This window comes from Acomys minous (assembly GCF_964271855.1).
Source record: "Acomys minous genome assembly, chromosome: 3".
In the NCBI taxonomy this organism is placed as follows: domain Eukaryota; kingdom Metazoa; phylum Chordata; class Mammalia; order Rodentia; family Muridae; genus Acomys; species Acomys minous.
The window spans coordinates 43477884-43498000 of record NC_140485.1 but is presented as its reverse complement, the minus strand read 5'-3'; the positions used below and the strand labels follow the sequence as shown (position 1 = coordinate 43498000).

At 47.4% G+C, this 20117-nt stretch overlaps 1 protein-coding gene across 6 annotated transcripts in view; it reads right to left on the bottom strand.

Annotated features, from left to right (window-relative positions):
* Positions 1-3766: 3766 nt before the first annotated feature.
* KIAA1549L (KIAA1549 like) overlaps positions 3767-20117 on the bottom strand; it is a 254077-nt gene continuing 237726 nt past the window's right edge. For all 6 annotated transcript variants that reach the window (XM_084774625.1, XM_084774630.1, XM_084774629.1 and 3 more), the window contains 4 exons: positions 19119-19216; positions 17316-17464; positions 15278-15429; positions 3767-9673 (listed from right to left, as the gene is read on the bottom strand). In XM_084774625.1, the coding sequence (XP_084630751.1) occupies positions 9392-9673; positions 15278-15429; positions 17316-17464; positions 19119-19216 (681 nt within the window). In that variant the 3' untranslated portion in view covers positions 3767-9391. The remainder of the gene's footprint in view (positions 9674-15277; positions 15430-17315; positions 17465-19118; positions 19217-20117) is intronic.

Sequence of the window (20117 nt, the reverse complement as noted above, 5' to 3'; positions counted from 1 at the left end):
CGAGCATACATCTGATTTGCACGTTGTAGGCAGAAGGAAGAGACACCGGGCCTGGCATGGGATGTTGGAACTTCAAAACCCACGCCCAGTGATACAGCTCCTCCAACAAGGCCACGCCTCCTAATCCTTCCTGCACAGTTCCACTAAATGAGGACCAAGCATTCAAATATATGAACCTATGGGGGTCATCCTCATTCAAGCCACCACACCATACAACAATACCCGATGAGTTCTGATTGGCATGTCACTAAGATGGGTAATCCAAAATGGCAGCTGTGTGTGTGTGTCGTGGATTCTCTCTTTCCTGAGGGCTTCCTGTAAGTTGTATAAGACAGTCCCCAAGATGCTGTCCTCATTCCACCGGGTGTGACAGCTCTCAAATTTGGGTTTGTCTATTCTTGGCAGTTGACAATTTGTTCTTTCTACCTGTGTGTGTGTTGGGGTCGGGGGGAGGTGTTCTCCTGGTGGCTTCCTAATTGGCTAAATATAATTTGGAGGGAGACCCATGTATCACTATGTAGCTTATACTACAGTGGTAAGAATCCTGTTCTAAACCTAAGTGTCTGCAGAAGGAAGTAAAGGTTTGGTTTTGACTGCTTTTCATGGGGTAGAAAAGTGGCAAGCTCTTTTTATCTTAGGCTTTGTGTTGCCAGGGCCAGTCTTCCTTGAGCATGAACTCTGAGAGGGGCAGAAGCTGTGACTTCCCCACCATGGAATCCCTGTCACCTGGGTACCAGTGTCTGACACGGCACTCAGGAAATGTTTGCTCAACTGAGGGAGACCTAGAGGCCGGTCCACATGGAAGGTACCTCCTGGAGAGTTTTAGCTAAATAAAAGATTAGTGATCCATGGTTGGGGGATAGCCAGACATGAATGACCGTGGTGTAAAGACAGCCTTGTAGCCCTCCTCCTGGGCTAATGCCAGCTCAGTTGTTGGCCTTGGTTTCTGCTGTTAGATTTGCTCCTGCTTTACCGAAACCCACTCTAAAACACCAAGAAGATCACGTTGGAACCTACTAGTGTGAGAGATAAGCCTTAAAAAGAAAGAAACTTTCAGTTCCCAAGTCCACCAGACACAAACATGCAAGGTGACGTGGGAAATTTGGCAGAGTTAAGATTTAAGACAAGTTTTGAGACTACCCAAGTCTGTTCTCCGGAAGCTGCGAACTTAACCTATACAATGGAGATTACGACCAGCCTCTCGCTTCGTCTCCCCGAATCCCTGCAAATTGAGACAGAATATAAGAAATACATCTCAGAAAAACATTCAGCTGCTGGAAGGCCCCAGGATTCAGATCCAGCTGTTTCCAAATGTCCTGTCAGCAAATCACCTGGGTATTGCTATCACAGGCATCACACAGCCTCAGGGGCTTGGCCTCTACAGATCCTGTGTGTCCTCTGAGGGCCTCCGTCCCACAGCTGAAGGGCTAGGTCACGGAGTGAGGAAGGGGTGTGAGCAAGCTGTCCCTATACGATCAGCAAAGGCGCTTCACGGTCCAGAGGCTTGGAGGACAGGGCGGCAGTAAAACTGTCATGCCGAGCAAACTATCTTGCAGCTCCAGTGAGTCGCTTGGTCTCTGTCCAAGTTTGGCTTTGTGCTTGCATATATATTAACACTAAGATGTTGACAACACAAATTGCCCAGCAGTGCAAACCAGTACAGACCATAATCTCCCCTCCACATAGAAATGGAGAGAGGCAAAGCCTTGCTTCCCACTGTCTGGTCTGTTTGGGCTGCTGTAACCCAAACCATAAGCGGAGTGGCTTAGAGACGTCAAGAATTTCTTACAGATGATCTGAGAAGTCCAAGATCAAAGCACCTGCAGGCTTGGTGTCTGCGGAAGGCCTGCTTCCTGGCTAGTGGTGAAAGGGGCCAGGGAGTTCTCTGAGGTCTCTCTTATCTAAGAAGGCCTCTGGACACAATCATCTCCAATGGCTCCACCTCCAACTATCTCCCCGCCCCAGGGATAAGGTGCTAAGATGAACATGGGGCATGGGAACACACACACACACACACACACACACACACACACACACACACACATTTGGTCTCTAGCATCTACTAACAGATGCCGACACTTCACACACAGTTGCCCCTTGCTAGTATTTTCACTCTCGGCCCCAGGCTGCTTCTTAGGTGCATGCGAGCTGGAGGCATAGTGTCTATTACAGCTCTGAGGAGTCTACAGTGTCTATCATAGCTGGACTGTGAGGTGTCCGTCCTCCTTAAGCTCAAGTGTCTGAACACTTGGTCTCCAGTTGGTGGCACAGGGAAGGCTATGGACTCTTTAGGAGAGGAATTCTGGATGGACAGGTTTTATAGGCTGGCTCTATGTCTTCTTCTAAGTCTGTTGACCTAATGTGATGGGCTAGCCTTATGTTTCCACGCCTGTTCCTATCCTGCCATGACAGACTATATCCCCCTGGAAATGAGCCAAAATAAACTCTTTCTCTCTGAAGGTTGTTAGCTTTTTGTTTGTTTTTTGATCACAGCAACAGAAATGAGACAAACACATTGCAATTTGGAATACATGTGCTGTCCTTGCTCTGCCGAGAGAATCTGGGCATAGACACGTCTTCTCTAGCTCCCAGACTGTCTACCCCCATTCCTTGGGCAGAAGTAGGCACCGCCATCTCCTTTTATTTGATCTTTCCATTTGTCCTGAAGAGGCGAGAGCCACCAGCATCCAGGAAGAAGAGGAATCGAGGAGGGAGGAAAAACCCTGCCCCACCCCGTTTCCAGTCAGATCTGGTCTCTACAGTAGTTCCTATCTCATGGATCGCCTCATTAAAAGCTTTTTGTAAGGACTCTACATTTATGACGACGCATCTGCGCCATGAGACAGTGGCTTTGGGCTCTGTCATGACAGGACATCCTAGTCACCTTTACAGCATAGCAGGGGGAGGAGATTAAACTTGCTCCGTGAGTGTCTGAGTATTTTGTGAGGACCTGAAGAGGGTTTCAGGAAGTCGTGGGTGGGGCAGTGAAAAGCAGTCCCTGTCTGTGGTGTTACAGGAGGCAAGCTTCCTTACCTCTATTCTAATCTTCCGGTCTCAAGGCTTCTTCTTACCCATTTTCCTCTTAGATCATCCCTTTGAGTTAGCCCATCGTGGCTCACGCTGGTCTTGACCTTCCAGTTTGGACACGTGCTGCTAACAGACTGTGTCTGGGCATTTCTAGCTGGAGAATATGGTTGGTCCTGTTCGTGGACTGAGCCGCATTCTTAGGGCTGGTCCATAGGTCTGTAGCCCATGGATTGAGTCTCCCAGTTAACCCAAAGGCAGAGGGCAGAGCAGGCCGAGCCCCCCCCGGTCTCTGGGTAAGGCTCACACAAGGCAGGCTTTATGACTGCTGTGTGTAGCACTGAGTGGGACAATAGGTTACTGGAAGCCCATCTCCCGAAACCATCGCTGCCTTTGGACTCATCAGGAGCCCTGACCTCAATGGGACTTCTTTCTGTTCTAGAAAGCACACCCTAACAGACACTGGCTTCTGCCTGGCACCCCAGGTGCTTCTGAGGATGTGGGAACCACACAAAAGTGAGAATTTATCTCTTACCCATGATCATAGGCCCAAGCAGGTTGGCTTCTGAGATCACACGGGGACTCTGAGGTCCGTCACTGCTCTGCAGTTAACACCCAATAGGCACTAGTGTGTGGATGGGTTGTAAAAAGACATGCCCTTACACCATCTGGAGGAGATGGAATGAAAAACAGGCAGGTTTTGGGGTATGAAAGCCTTTGTCATTTTATTTTACAATAAAAAATTCTAATAGCACATGAACACTCTGTTCCCGGCAGAGGCAAAGGACGTACAAAGTTAATTAGAAAGCAAAGCATTGAAATAACAACAGCTACATTCAGAGCTCCTGTTCAGTACTCTGCCCAATGCATTTAAAGTGGTTTGAGAGAATCACAGTCTGGGTTTTTTCCACCCAGAGTCAAAGCACATGTGGAGACACTTATATACCCTCCAAACCATAGGCGACAAACAACGATAACAGCAGCTCCACGTGGCCTGACTTTTGTGGGCTATTAGACACTGCAGAATTCCTTTGTTTTTCCTCAATAAGAAGTTGGGTCATTGAACACATGACAACACAAATTAATTCAATGGGTAGCAGGAGCTGGATCGAACTGAATCGTAAAACGAACGGTTTTAATAGCCAATTCTTCCACTATACTTTCCAAACCGTGTTCAGACACATTGCACACATGCTCCTCGTGGAGGTAGGAAGTACAGGTGTTTGTATTTCCATCTGACCCACGAGGAGCCACAGGCTTGTTCAAAGTGAGTCGCTCAAGTTCTAGAATATTTACACATTCTCAAAATCCCCAGTCCAGTGGCACTCCTCTGATTTTGTTTGGTACATTTTTTTCCTTTTCTTCTCTTTCCTTAATTTATGTGAGGGTGGAGGTAAGTTTAGACCCAAAGAAGAGATGAAAGAGAAGAAGGTGAGGCCACGGTTAATTTATGTAAAGTACGTTGGATGGCCTCTTTCCATAATTTACAAAAGTCCGCTCAAGGCCAGCGGACAAAATAATTAGTTTCTAGATTTATCATAAGAGTGTTCTAGCCTTGTAATAGCATGGCTCTAACTCAAGCATGGATTTGACCTCTGAGGAAAATTCTACCTTCTCGAAATTTCCCTCTTCTTGAAACGTACAGAATCAAAGCAACTCAGTATCTTCTAAGAGAATTTGTTTCTGGTACAATCACATTTTCTAATACCCCCTTTCAGAAACACCTACATCTCAGTATTTGCTGTCACCTAGGCTTCTGTGACAGCTCACCTAAGCAGTGAGGAGACCCTTCCAGGTCTCAGGTCACTAACTTCTAGCCGGAAGCTCGGAGCCACCGTAGCATCGTTTTCACTTGAAACCAATTTTGTTTTAAAGAGACTCTATGGGGAGGCTCATCAGTTTTCTCATCCATGCAAATGTGTGGCCGGGAGCCACGTTAATAGCACCCGAGCTAAGATCATGCAATTCAATTTACAAGTATTTATTGTCTGCTGAGCTGAACAAGGCATAGTGTTAACTGGGCCTTGGTCAGAGATCTCTTCTGGAGGCCGGCAGCAGTATTCAGTAAGTAGTGTGGGTAGGGGTGGGGACTCTCTGGGGGCAGTCTGGCCAGTCTCCTAGAAGTTCAAGTGTGTGCACTCTCACCTGATGTATAAGTGAAAAATGCCTTTTCCTCAGGGTGAGGGCAGTATCAAGAGGACTGCCCTCTGAGTACTGGCTGCCAGGTGGTATCTTAGGGGTATGGTCAGTTCCAGTCTGTGGCAGGATCCTTTAAGGAGTCCAGCTGGTCATGCTCTTTCCTGGGGGTACCAACCCTCCCACAAGAGCCCTTGCCCAATGGGTCAATCCAGGGACCATGTTCGTACAACATAACTCTGCCTCTTTGCTTACAGATGACTGGATGGGCACCTGCCCTGAGCTCATCCATGGGCAGATATGAACTGGACCAATCAGATTCTCAAGCATTTGCATAAAGGGGCTCAAAGATGCTAGTCCAAGAGTAGTCCGCACTGGGGAGAAAAGTGGCGTGAGTCTGGAGGTCAGTATTTGTCTTCATCTGCATTAGTGAGTAAGCTGGTTGGCCCAGGCAAGCAAGAGGGTGAAGCTGGTGTGCTGAGAGAAACACATGAAAGCTGGTGAGGAGAGAGAGTGTCAGAGGCAGAGGCACCAGGAAGGTGGGCTGGTTGATGCCTCCCTTGCCCTTTGCCACATCTGCGTTCTGCTTCTGTAATCTGTCCCAGGGTCTTTCAGTCAGTCTTTGTGCTGAAGCAAGGCTAAAGAGGTTTCTGGTCCCTGAGACGGGAACCTCTTTGAGGTTGGACTAGATGGCAGCATGTAACGTCTAATACTTGGACCCCAGTTGGTGACAAGCTAAATTATACCTAACACCTTAAGAGTCTTGGACTGTAGTTTGTAAGGGAAGTCCAAACTCTAAGTGCGGGTTTAAATTAAAATCTTTTCCTCAAACTTGAAAACTTGTGGTACATTCATTATTCACGGAACTTTGAGCACTGGGTGCTGTGCAGGGGGCAAAATAAGGAGCATTTATATGAAATCAATATTTTTTGATCCATTTCAATTTTTTGCCTGGCAGGAAGCATTTTCCTTAGATGTTAAGAACTTCACGCCTCTTCCAGTGTACTCACCCTCACGGGTTTTCATTTTAATCACAAATCTTATCATTTCCTTTCTTGAACCAAGACTATTCAGAAATTGCATGTTTTGTTTTGTTTGTTTGTCTGGGCTTTTTAAATAACAAGTGCACAGCATTAGTTCAGCTTGGGATTGCAAGTCGTCCTGAAAACTTCAAGAGGCAAGGCCCCATTCCACAGCTCACAGTTGCCACTGTGTTCCACCGTGTTCCTGCAGAAGCCTCAGATCACAGGTGCCAGGCCACACACAGTAGACCTTTATATTTTGGGTCCTACTGGGTCACCTGATGCAGTGACAGAGTGTTAGTGCATCCCTGCTTGCCTTTTTGACACCTCGTGCTGACTGAGTAGGTTACCCCCACTGGCTTCAACGGCAACTAAGGGCATTGTTGTTGTTTTTTTCCCCCAGTGGTACTCTGTGGCAAAAAGCCAGATTGCTCCCCATTGCCTCTGGCCCCCCGGCCCCTTTGGCAAGAGTATTATGGAATCCCTCACACGACCCTTGCCTATTTTTTTAAACTTCTGGATATGGTTAAAGAAATGTGTCACCAACAAGCGGACAGGCAGCATGGTGAGATGGAGAGCAGGCTGGACGGGAATCAGCAGGCTTGGGCCCCAGCCCCTGCTTGTCTGAGCTTTGGCTTCTCTGACTGTCTAGAAGATCATGATCCGAGCTCACTGCTGCTGCCTCTGGGCTCTCATGGAACCCTGCTTTCACATCATGTGGTGATTTTTAACCATCTGAACTATCGTCTCTATAGGATTAGGAGACACTTTAGGGAAGGAACAATATCTTAGTCCCAGATGCCTTTAACTATGGTGGGAAAACATAAACATATTAATTTTTCCCATTAATTTAAGGTTTTCTTTGCATAGACTTCTTGAATCCATGGTGTTTAATTTAAAAGCGTATCTGATTTATCGTGCTATATTTTAGTTGTCTCAATGAACTAAATATTTTATGGGGTTCTGCAAAGACTCTAGTGAATGGTGGCTCCGTTTTCCTGGCAATCTGGATCCATACCACTGTTAACTCTAGATTCATAATCTGGAGGTTATTGGAACCCAAAGCTTAGACACTGTCTTTTTTAGGCATTCATATTCTACAATGTAGAAACTTCTTTCTCACTTTCCACGCATTTACCAAGCCCACACAGTACTGTGTTTATACCACTGCGCTGATGAAATACTGATGCTTTTGAAAAAGTGGAGCAATGTCGCTGGTTTTATCAGACTTACACCATTTGCATGAAAAGGCTGAGTTTCTTTGGCTCTTTGTTCATTCACGTGCACTGAATGAATGCCTGCTTGGATAGATTCAGGCACTGTGTTAATCTGTCAGTAAAATCTTGCACTGTCCACAGTGTTCTGCAAGCTGATTTCGGTTTTGGACTACAACTGGCCATTGGTAGAAATATACCATATATACACATGGAAATTACAAAAATACATTTTATTTATAGCTGATTTCTTATTGAGTAACAAAAAACTAACACTATGAAAGACCAACCAGCATACTAAAAGGACACTACCTAGCATCGTCCCCGTTAAGAGGCTTGTCTGGGGGCATCCATGACATATCATCTCGGAACATCCCAGAAAGGACAATTTGCCGGAGGGGAATTAAAACAGCTTCCTGGGAAAGTCTGTGCTTTGACGGTTAGAATCTCCCATTCTGATCAGCTCCAATCCTACTCCTCTCTCAACCTTTAAATTTCCTCTCTCTTCTTTCAGTAAAGACCAAAGAAACTCGTGAGGACAATGAACGGATGGGGTCAGAGGGACATGGGTACAGCTGATGCTAGGTGGGTCATGGGTGAAGGCAGGACAGGACCATGTTCTCCAACATACACCAAGTAAGCCCCCCTGACACCATACATGGCTCCCAACATTGGGGAGGAAACTCAGGGGTCCCTTTTCCTCTGGTAACCCCAAGTCAGTTTTATTTGCACAGAGGAGTTGTCAGTGGCTGGTACCCCCAGAGCTGCAAGGCAGTGTTCCCACCAAGGACACTGTAGGCTGATGCTTCATGCCAGGGAGAATGACATGGGGACATCATCACCCCATCCCTGCCATCTCAGCAAATGTTCTCCCGTGTCCATCTGCCTATGGAGAACCGGTGAACTCTGTAGACTTTTAAGATGCCTTGCATTTAATCTCAGATCAGATTTTCCACATTCAGAAGTTTCTAGAAACAGAGGCTGCAGCTTGGAGTGACTGTGGGTCTACTTTTCCCATCTCTAATGGCATCGGTGATGGTTTCCTTCCTACCACCCTGCAGCACGTGCTGGACTTCACCATGGAGGAGATAAATCTTGTTAAAGTTGACATGTCTGTTATTTCCCCCCGGATGGCAGGGTTCTCAGGCCACTGTCAACACAATCAAATCCAAACCTCCACAAAAAGCTGCTTCTCCTTTGTAGGCTCCCAAGCCTCTTAGCACCGATTCTCTTTTATTTGGACCCCAATTTGCGGGAGACTCCATTTCCAAACGGACAACACCCTTTAAACAGCCTGTCAACCCAAGTCCACCATTCTGGCTCATCAGCTCTCTTTCTTGGCCATTAATTAACAGGTGGGGGAAGAAGGAGTCAGAACTATTTATAGGCACGGCCATTGGAACTGATTTCCATCCAACTCATTTGACTTTGAACATGAGCCTTTAAAAGCAAAGAGACTTGAGTTTCTTGGCTGGAGAGTCAGTATCTCCCTTACAGACTAGAGGTGATTTTTAAAGCGACCACGGTCATGGCTCAATGAGAGAGTACAGTCTGGTTGTTAATCAGACTCCTGTGTTGCCTTTAACACAGAAAGAGAACATGCAGAGGTCACTGAAGACAGAGCAGCATTCTCTCTCTTCTGGTGATTTTATAAAAATGGACACTGGACAGGAACCTGCAGGCTAGGTGGTGCCTCTCAGGAGCAGGGCTCCTTAGGGAAACTCCACCCATGGTTCAAACATTCAGCCAAAGAGAATACCAAACACAGAGTTCCAGTTAGGGATTTGTTGACCCACACTTGGCTGCAGAAGGCAGAATTCAGTTGTTTACAAGCTTCCTGTTTCCCAGCAGGCCCACTGTTGACCTTTTTTTTTTTTTTTTTTTTTTTAGAATCTGGGGGTGAGAAAGATCCATACATTGTCTATTGTCTGGAGAACCCAAAGCCTGCTTGCCGCCTCACAGTCTCCAAGTACAGACTCCCTCAGGGTTGAGGTGTTAGACCTGGAACTCAAACATGTCTGTCTGCTTCTTGGCCAACTTGGCTACTTCTTCCCGGATGGCCTTTACGAGGGCTGCAGTGGAGATGTTAGTCAACGGAGCATCTGGAGGCTCGTTTTCTGTCAGGCTCTGCTGTGAGGCAGCTGCGGAGGGGACAGGGGCCTGCTCTAGGCTGGGGTGGAGGTTGGTTGGCTGGCTATACTGGCGAGGGAGCCTGGAGGGTGAGCTCTGTGGATAACGTGACCGGGGGTAGGCCTCGATGTACCCAGGCAGAGGGACCTGCACAAGAGGTTGGGAGAGAGGAGAAGGAACTCAGGTTAGGGGGATGCTCAAGGCGCAGGACACACTCAATATTGGAAGCAGGAGGCGAGTGAGGTCAAGGAAAGAGGTTTAGAGGAGAATCGAACTCATGGGCTATCGCACAGCTGTAAGCCCCCAAACCTCAGTTTCTCTAGCAAATAGCTACCCTGTACTCATTAAGAATGCTGGCTGGGTACATTAAATAGTTGTTTTTCAACGTTGCTTGTATTAAGAATACACTCGAGCTCACAGTTGAATGACCTCCCAGCTTTCTTTTTAATTTACGCACAACCGAGTAAACAGAACTGTTGCAATTTTTATTAATAACAATAGCTGATACCCACTGAGCCCCAATGACTTTCACACAGTATCTCATTTAATTATTCAAGCAACAATCTACTGGCAGGTGACTTCGTCCTTGCTTCACAGATGAACACACTGAAGCCAAAGGGTTCTACCACCTAACACCCATAGCCAATAAGACAGGCTCCCCACAGGTGTGCCCGGATTGAAGCGTTGGTAATTAATCTGTGCACTATAGTGTTTTGGATATGGGTACGCTATTCTTGAAAAAAAAAACTTTTCATTAAAAGTAGGAGACACATCATTCTCTACTTAAACATATAGAAGTCTCTAGGGATAATGATAAACAAAATATTTAGAATCTATGACTATCTTGCCCACAGAGGCAGTACCCTTATGTGGAATGCTGTTTGGTCCACAAAGACGTTTAATATCTCAGGATGCTGGAGAAATGAGCATTGAGGATGCAGGTGCACAGTGCTGTGGGGGCAGACATAAAAAAAAATGTGTTGGTAAAACACTTCCAGGTTCAAGAGGTGGGATAGGCAGGCCAGACAGCTGGGAAAACAAGAGTAAAGGGTACAGAGGGGTGTGCTGGGTGGGGATTACACTCCCAGGTTGTCCCATCTAAAAGCAACTGGGGCTGGAGAGATGGCTCAGTGGGTAAGAGCACCGCCTGCTCTTCCAAAGGTCCTGAGTTCAATTCCCAGCAACCACATGGTGGTTCACAACTATCTGTAATGTGATCTGATGCCTTCTTCTGGCCTGCAGGTGTACACACAGGAAGAACACTCTATACATAATAAATAAATAAATAAATAAATAAATAAATAAATATTTTTTAAAAATAAAAAAATAAAAAGCAACTGACTGCTGGCCCACAGAGCCTGTGCTTCCTCAGTGATCTACTGCTGTCTTGGGTAAACTTGTGAGCAGTAAGCGTCAAGTCTCTATAGTGGGCCTGGAACTCACTGTACACCATGTGGGCCTTGGGGATCCTCCTAGCTCTGTCTCCTCTCTCCTGGGATTAGAGACACGCACTACCACCCCTGGCCTCCTTCCCGACTAACAGGCACGCTCATCTGGGGCCATTGGGGAGGACAGAGCAGGATAGCTGTCTTAATCTCTTCAGGCTGCTATAACAAAACATCACTGACCAGGGAGCTTATAAAGAACAGAAGTTTCTTTCTTATGCTCACGATGGCTGGGGACTCTAGTGTCTGTTGATTGGGTCCTTCCTGGTTCTTGACAACTGCCTTTTCCCATACCCACATGATAGAAGCAGCCAGGTATCATTATGGAGGTTTCCTTTACAAGAACATTAATCCTACTCACACGTGTTTCACCCTCACCTCCCCAAGACCTACCTCCTAAAGCCATCACCTTAGCACTGTGGAACTCAGCACAGAAATCAGGTAGAGGGATATAAACATTCAGACATTTGGGATAGGGGAGTACACAGTTGGGGACGTTGGGTGCTCTGACAGCTCCTCTCGAGAAGTCCCTCTGAGGTCCCGGGATAGGAACCCTTCATGGGTGTCAGCAGAGAAGTCAACTTCAGCAAGGTCACTCTGGGTGGATCTGGCAGAAAGGAGCTCTGAGGAGGCTTATCTCAGTGGTCCAGGTGAGGCCAGAGGACTCACTCAAGGAAAGTAATTGGATTGATGTCTTAAATTTGCAAATAAAAATAAAGTGGCAAAGAAAAAATCTGCTAATATCTCTACACACAAGGGCTAGAAGGCTAGAAGGCTTTCCCTGGACCATCTCACTTTTCCAGCCGCCAGGAGCTAGGAATGTATGGGTGACTAGAGTTGACCAAGAACCAAGGCTGGGATATAGGAAGCCTTTCAGATCACAGGTCAGAGTTCCACCCTTTCAGAGACCTTTCCCAGCCTGACACCAGCCAGGTGTTCCCATGCTGTTTCTCTAGTGTGGCAGGCATTCCTCTTGGGGCCATCAGCACCTGTCTCAGGCCATCAGTTCTGTGAAGGCAGGCCTCTCTCCACCCCCCCCAACCCCCCATTTTCTCACTGCCTTTGTCACCTGCCTAGCACATAGCAGGAAGCCTCTCAGAGTCTGGGGTTCTAGGCACAGTTAGGAAATCACTGAAGGATGGCCAGTAGGTGCCAAACATGTGAGGAGAAAGCTGTTACATTTCAAACTTAGCTAACTGTATGAACCGGATTGGAGACTCAATACACACACCCCTCTCTCTTTGACATCAAGCCTTCATGCTTGCATCGGAAAGGAACAGGAAACTAACCCAACTGGGGTGGTCTCGGGGTAGTGCTCAAAAGTGGGGGAGGTGAGGAAGTAAGCTCTTTGTAAGCAAGCACCATTATGCTTTGTTGTCTAGAATCCAGGGCTACAAACATTACTTTCTATTCCTTGACAGACATCACCAATCAATCACAGCACAAACTCTTGATTAGTGTATGTTGTGATTCTGAATGTGAACTGCCTCTCACAGGCTCATGCAATTGAACTGAGCCTCAGCTGGTGGTAATGTTTGGGAAGGCTCTGAAATCTTTTGGAGGTGAAGCCTTGAGGTTTTAAAGCTCAGCCTCACTTCTTGCTCACTCTCTGCTTCTTGATTGCAGATGCAATATGCCCAGCAGCCTCCTGCTTCTGCTATCATACCCTCCTTGACACGATGGGCTGTGTCTCTTTGAACTGTAAGCCAAAGCAAAACTTTTCTCTTTCAGATTACTTCTTGTTAGATTATTATGTCACAATAATGAGAAAAGTAACGAATCTACCTTGAGGCCTCCTCCAGAAACTTCTCCCTCTATCACAAAGGATAAAATCTATGTGGTACTCCAAATCTAGGTGATTTGGGGAACCAGGAAGGTAGGCAGACAAATGAAGGTGGGAGCCTTGGTTTTTTGTTTTTTGTTTTTTTTTCACAACAATGCATTGGGCATAGATCTCTTTAGTCAGTCTTAATGGGGTGTCTTTCTCTGGCTGATTTTGTGAGCTTCCCGTAACATCTTTGACATGCTATGAATCACCTATACAGCTCCGTGCCTGGGGACACCTCTCAGAGAGCTACAGAGGATAACTAGGCTCTAAGAGAGACCCATCGAGGTGCAGCATTAAGAAGAGCTGGGGAAACTCTTTCATACTCTTGGGGATGACTCTGGAATGACTCAGTCACTCTCTCACGAAGGTTGGGTTTGTACCTGCTGGGGTCTTTTGCTGCCTTCTCTAAGGTGTTGTGAACCCAAGGGCATCTGGATGCAGCTGAAAGCCTAGGTAAGCTATGTGTGCTAAGCGTCTTGAGGGTCAAGGATTTGGAAAATACTTCCTCTGAGTCCTATAGAGAACATGGCTGTCCAAGCTGCAGGCTTTTTAGCCTGCCCAGTACAGGCTGCATGCCTGTGCTCTGAAAAGCACAGACATTATTTCTACATTTTAAGACTTACAGAGTCAAACACACTCTGAATTAATCAGTTCCACCCAATGACGTCAATTTTTTAGAAACTCAGGCAATGGACCAACTGGGAATAAGATGGAGGGCTGAGAAAGTAGAGGGTTAGACATGGTGGCTGATGAATGCCATCCCAGCACTAGGGAGGCAGAAGGATCACCAGGAGTTTACAGCTGGCCTTGGCTTTGTGAATTTCAAAGTCACTAAATCCATTGTAAATTCAAAGCCAGTTTAGGGTTAGGAATCAAACCTTCTCTCAAAAATAAACAATTGAACAAACGGAAAAGCCAATAAAACCCTCCTCAGACTCCAAAACAAAACAAAACAAAAAGAATGAAAAAGAAAGAGAAAGAAAGGAAAGAAGAAGGAAAGAAAGGAAAAAGAAGGAAAGGTAAAGATGAGCCTTTTCCCACAACCACCCAAACAGATGCTATGACATCTCAGGTTAGACTCTCGCTCCTCTCCCAGAGCTACTTTACTCCAATTTTGCAAACAATTTAAGTGAGTTCAGGCATGTTTCATATGGAGAGAATAACACATGAGGAAAAACAACATGTAAAGACATGGGGCTACTGACAGCACAAGGTACCAGCTGGGAGGAAGCTCATGCCAAGGAAAAAGAAAAACAACACATTAAGTTGTAGTAACAAGCTTATTAGTTTGTTGTTATTAGTTTGGAAATACTTGACAAAAAGGAAGATCCTCAACCTGTTAAAGCCCAGCCCCCCATCCTTCCTGAGACCTGTGGACCTCACGAGGACGCCGAACTGCTCATAGAGATGATGCAGTTAAGCCATCCCCACTTGAGAGGAGAAGGAATTGACAGCATTCATTTCAGAAATACTTCATATGCAGCATGACATGTATGTTTATGTTTTAGAAACCAAAGAAATGAGCTTTGGTTATCAGGAAAGCTTGTACACATAGGATCGCTGCTGGTGGTGTTGCTGAGACTCGGTGGCGAGACTTTTTCTTCCTTCCTTCCTTCCTTCCTTCCTTCCTTCCTTCCTTCCTCCTTCCTTCCTTCCTCTTTCTTTGTTTCTTTCCTCTCCCTCTCTCTCTCTTTCTTTCTTTCCTTTCTCTCACTCTTTCTTTCTTTCTTTCTTTCTTTCTTTCTTTCTTTCTTTCTTTCTTTCTTTCTGTATTGGCCATGTCTGATAACTCCAAAGGCAGGTGTATCCGTGTCACGCTCCAATGTGGGATGAAGGGAGAGATATCAACGGATCAGGACAAACAAAGCCTTGGGTGGAACCCAGGCAGGAAGTCTTGGCATCTACCATATGATGGTTTCAGCTTTTCTGAAGCTTCTTTTGCTGGCATTTGACCTAAACTTTTGTGGAATGTGACAGTTGAAAGAAATAAATTTAATAAGCGCTTTGGAGTCTGACTGGTAGAAACTCTGGCTCTTTTCTAGATATGTGGCCTTAGACATCATATCATGTGACAAAGCCCCCAGTTTCCTTATCTGCAAAATGGGAGTGGTCATGGGAATCATAAAATTCACCTGATCAAATGGTTGTGAAGATTAAATAAGACAGTTTAGTGGAACATCTAACATGAGGTCTGGGGTACAGAAGATACTAACCAGACCGTAGGCACTGCCATAGAACTTACTTAGCTAAGGTCTCCCTGCTAGGAAGAGGTAGAATGCTACAAAACAAGTTCCAAACTCCTCCATCAAAGGTCACGTGCTCACCACACCACCTCCTTTAAAATGGCTCACTTCATCCACCGGCATGGCGGGAGGGGTCCTCAGAGAACCCAACCCTGGCCTCTGTGTTTCCTCTCACGTCTCCCAGAGGTGTGCCTAGCAAGGGGGAGTTTTATGAGAGCATCGTCGAGGGTCTCACCGAATCAGCCCACTGGCTCGGGAGCTCATTCTCTCCTGCGTAGGACATCCAGGCCTGACTCCTGTAGGATGAGGGAGGTGTTGGGATGAAGTAGCCAGTGAAGCCGGGTCTGTTGGCAGCTGGGATGGCAAACACCGCCGGCACCGTGTTACCTGCACAGAGGAAGTGGGTGGGAGATCAGAAGAGGCTGGACTCTGGATCAACACTGCAGCCTGTAAGAGCCAAATAAGCCCCAGTGCACAGACTGCCTGGCTGCCTCTGGGCCCGAGGTCTCAGTGAACAAGGCCTGAGGTGATGGAGCGTGTTCTTGGCTATAATATTGAAGCAGCTCCAAGCAAGGCCGAGGAGACCCTGGCCACAGAGACTCCGCCTAAGGCAGAGCAGATCCTGGCCACAGAGACTCCGCCTAAGGCAGAGCAGATCCTGGCCACAGAGACTCCACCTAAGGCAGAGCAGACCCTGGCCACAGAGACTCCATCTAAGGCAGAGCAGACCCTGGCCACAGAGACTCCACCTAAGGCAGAGCAGATCCTGGCCACAGAGACTCCACCTAAGGCAGAGCAGACCCTGGCCACAGAGACTCCACCTAAGGCAGAGCCGACCTTGGCCACAGTGGCTGAGATTCTAGGTAATACGTCAGCAAGGAGGGTGGCTGAGGTGGAGGGCACCTGGCTTTCCTTAGAGAAGCTCTTCCAAGGTTACTGTAACTGCCAAGGGGAGCAGGTGGTGCCCTACTCAGGGTGTCTGGTACAGAGGCCAAGTGGGGCTAAGATCCAGGCTGTGCTCTCATTACAGGGGTGGGGGCTGAATCCATCTTCTCTCTCTCTCTCTCTCCCTTCCTCTCTCTCTCTCTCTCTCTCTCTCTCTCTCTCTCTCTCTCTCTCTCGTATTTCACGAGATGCTTCATGGGCTGGCAGGGCCTCAGTTTCCCCACCCTCCCATACCCTAAGAGGGAGTAGAGAGTCTAGCTGGCACCATTCCCACTGAGCCTGCATGGACTCTAGCTCAGGAATCTGGAAACCCAGGGAGGCTTGACACCTGGCCCAGGCTAGGGGATGCAAGGGAAAAGGTCACTGGGAAGGAAAATGGGCCTTATTCTGTGGCCCAGGCCCCATTACCTGCCTAGTCGATGTGGCAGGCATCGTCTGTTGTAGCTCAGAGCAGCTCTTTAGGCTTTGAAGGTCTAACTCCCTTTACAGAGCCCCTCTCCACTCCCTAATCCCACCCTAATAGCCTTGACCTTGTCTGGAGGAAAGCACACCCTGTGTGCAGGTGCTTTCTTCCCGGGAGGACATACGATTTTAAAGACTCAGCAAAAGCAACCAAAAGGAGCGGGTTTCACCAGAGGAATTCCTGGAAACCACAAACAGTTTAGTAAGTGTTGGCAACTGGTGCTGGCAGGTTTAACCATAAAGGTATGACATGAATACAATAAAAATCCAACCAGGTCACGGACAAACTAGGGCATGTGCAAACCTCCAGTTCCATTTTGGCATTATCTGCCAGTTAAAAAAAAAAAACCTGGAAATGACCCTTACTCCATCTAAAGAATGGACTGTGGCAGATCGTGGCACAGTGTGAACGAGTGGCTAGCCTGTGCTCATGTAGCCACCTGAAGTCCTGCAAACAACAATGAATAAGAAAACGGTGCAAAAAGAAATGTGCAGGGCATGATTTATGCAAATTTAAAATGCACATAACGTTAGCATAGGTACACAACATACCACAGGTATAAAATTCATAACCTGAGGATGATGGTCACCTTGGGGAAAGATAGCTATATGTGTCATACTGTGAAGGTAGAATAAACAGAAACCTGAAATATGACAAAACAGTAACTTTGACTTAAGCATACTAGTTATTTTGCCTAGTTTCAACTTTTTTTTTTTTTAAAGAACTAAAGCCAGTAGTTCCTTTGGTCGACACTAGTGACGTCAGAGGAGCCGGATGTGTGGTGGTTCTGGTTCCTGCCAGTGGCAGTTTATGTGGACTGGCCAGGGCTCAGCCCAGGGAACAGAGCTTTTCTCTTCTGGCTCACCTGAGTAGTTTAAAGCCGACTGATCCAACTGCGTTACTGACACGGGACCTCTGGACACCTGGGCGAATGAGGCACTCTCATGCAACTGCGAGGGCTCAGGTCCCGTGGACTCCGACATCCGGGTCTTGCTGCCGATATCCGAGGTGGACCTGGGCAGGGCAGATGGACTGTGTGATGTGAGCATGCCTGAGGCATCAAGCAGTCACACTGCATTTAGAAGTGGCCTGATGTCTTCAAGCCCTATCCTCATGAAGTCCTGGGACTGATTTGCCCCAATTAGCAAAAAGACTGCTGGTGGTGTCAGTACAGCAGGAGGTGCCCAGACCTGCAGCAGTGGGTTTGGGTGGGGTTTTTTTTTTTTTTTTCTGTTTGAGGTTAGCTCTCTAAGGATGGTTCTGGGTAGTAGAATTTTTAATTTCCATGCAAAAGCAGCAAGGCAATTAGTTCTGGGTATTAGCTGGGGACGATAGATCTAGGAGGTGATGACATCAGCTGCAGCCAATGAGATGGACGGCTTTCCCTCTGGTGCACTCCTGGTCCAGTGCTCTGGGTTCTCATGAAGGGAAGTGACATTCTCATCTTGGTGAGGATGGCGGATGGGGCAGAAAGTGGGGGTAAGGCATTGGCAGAAGAAATGCTACAAAGGATTGAGGGGGTACTATCATCTGGAACTCACAAGAATAGCTCAGGCCCTCCCCCACCCCACCCCCCCCACCCCCCCGGACATCCTCAGGGAAGATCTGACAACACCATAGGGTAGGGGGTGGGGTGGGGTGGCCAGGGTAGGGTCTCCCTTTCTCATCCACTTGCTCCCACAGCTCTGCTTTCAGGTGACCCTTCCCAGGGAATCTCCTGGCTCCTGCCTGCCCTGCACACTGTGCTGAAAGCCCTTCCTGAGGGCTCCTACAGCGTTTACAGACAAGGGGTTACAATCAGGGCCCCAAGAGGCAAGGTGACCTGCATGGAATCACATGGCAGACCTTTGGCAGCTTCTTACCGTCCTCCCTGGTCACCACTGGCCTTAAGGGGTATGTCAAGCCGGCGGGACACTGGACCGTCAAAGCTGAAAACAGCATCTTCTCTAGGGAAGCTCACTGTTAAAAATCTTCATAAAGTACATGCCCGTGGCCCACAGACAGGCTCACTAGTGTGTTAGGGGAGCTTGTGGGATGGGGCCAGGATGGGGGCCCATGCATTTCTCAGGGCAAGGTTCTCCCCTCCCTGGGTATCAGAATTAGTTTCCTTCCCTAGAGATCCTGTTTGTTTGTTTGTTTTCTTTTCTTGTCCCACTTTACTAAAGACATGTGCTCTCTGCGTTAGCAGAGAACAAACAGAAGGGGTAGCAATGCCTCATACTGAGATGTAAGAGTTCATCCTCTCTCTCTGCAAAGTCAAGACTGAGAGTGGGTGCCCAGATGGACCTTCCTGGGCCCCGAGCCATTGCTCCAAGAGTAACAAAGGGACTTCTGGGCGTGCAAACACAGCAGGAAGAAGCCACACTTGTCCTTTTCCTATCTTCAAGGTCAGGGTATGGGAAATGGAGGTACAGGGCAATCAACTTCGGGTGGTTTTGACCGTGGGTCTCATGGACTTTCTATTTAGAAAGATGTGCAAATTGCTCAATGCTCTGGGGTCCTCGAGTCCTTCCTGGTACCCCAGTATCCCAACCGCAGGGGACACACCTTGAAAAGAGGCAGTGAATGAAGTGCGTTTACTGATGGAGCCACCCATGGGACTAAATAGCCTGGGGGCATCAAATCTTTTCCAAATATCCCTAACAAATCCAAGAAAGGCATATGTTACCGCCTGAGGGAAGCCACAGCCACAGGGCCTGTCCGGGGAGGTACAGGTGGTGGGGGAGATCCCATGACCATTTCAGGAAGCTGGGAAAACCTGTAAGCCTGCGAAGAGACAAGCAAATCAGAGAGAGTTGTTAAAACCCAATTCTCTCAGCTTACAGCTTATTTTTAGGACAAAGTACACTTCCTAAGGCCAGGCTCGCCTCTGTCCTTCCTCAGGTGTGTTCCCCAGATCTTCCGTCATGCAGCCCCCCGTCTCACTTCTCCTGTCTCTCTGCTTTGCATTGATCCCTGCAGACTCAGAACCCTTCAGCACCCTTAGAAGACGATATAAGACATGGTACTGGCGCGTGCCTCTCCTTCTTCCCGGCAATGGTTTTCTTCCGGTTCTGCCCATAGCCCGCTCCTTCACACCATTCATCCTGCCCCATAGTTCCTTCCAAGCCTCTTTTATCTATCTAAGGAAATGACTACTCTCTGGCTAAATTATATGGCTGCTTGCTTATTTATTATCTGCCACCAGCTAGACTGTAATCTGAGGTCCTAAGGGCAAGATTGTGTTGTCAGTAATAGCATGCCTAGAACAGTGCCTGGCAAGAGAAGATCAATAACCAGTCGAGTGAAAGAAGGAATGAATGAATCATCGGGGGGTAGCTTCCTTGCTCATGGAACACGGGTTTAGTGTGGAAAAGGAATGGACTTAGGGGCAGGAGGATCTGGAAAACAGACTTTAACCTCCTAGGTAAGTCTGGTGGCTTCTGTGGACTTTAATGTCCTCCACTTAAGTGGAGACATTGATGCTGTGATCAGAGGGCTACAGAGAAGACAGGCAAAGCTGTGCATGTGTGTGTGCGTGTGCATGTGTGTGTGTATTCAAAGCACCTTTCAAAGATAAAGGATGGGCACTACCACTAAGGCAAAGACTTTAACATGTGAGGGGCTGGAAAAAAAATTAAGACAGACAGAATCAGAGAGGGTCAGGCCAGGGCCTACTGTAGCAAGA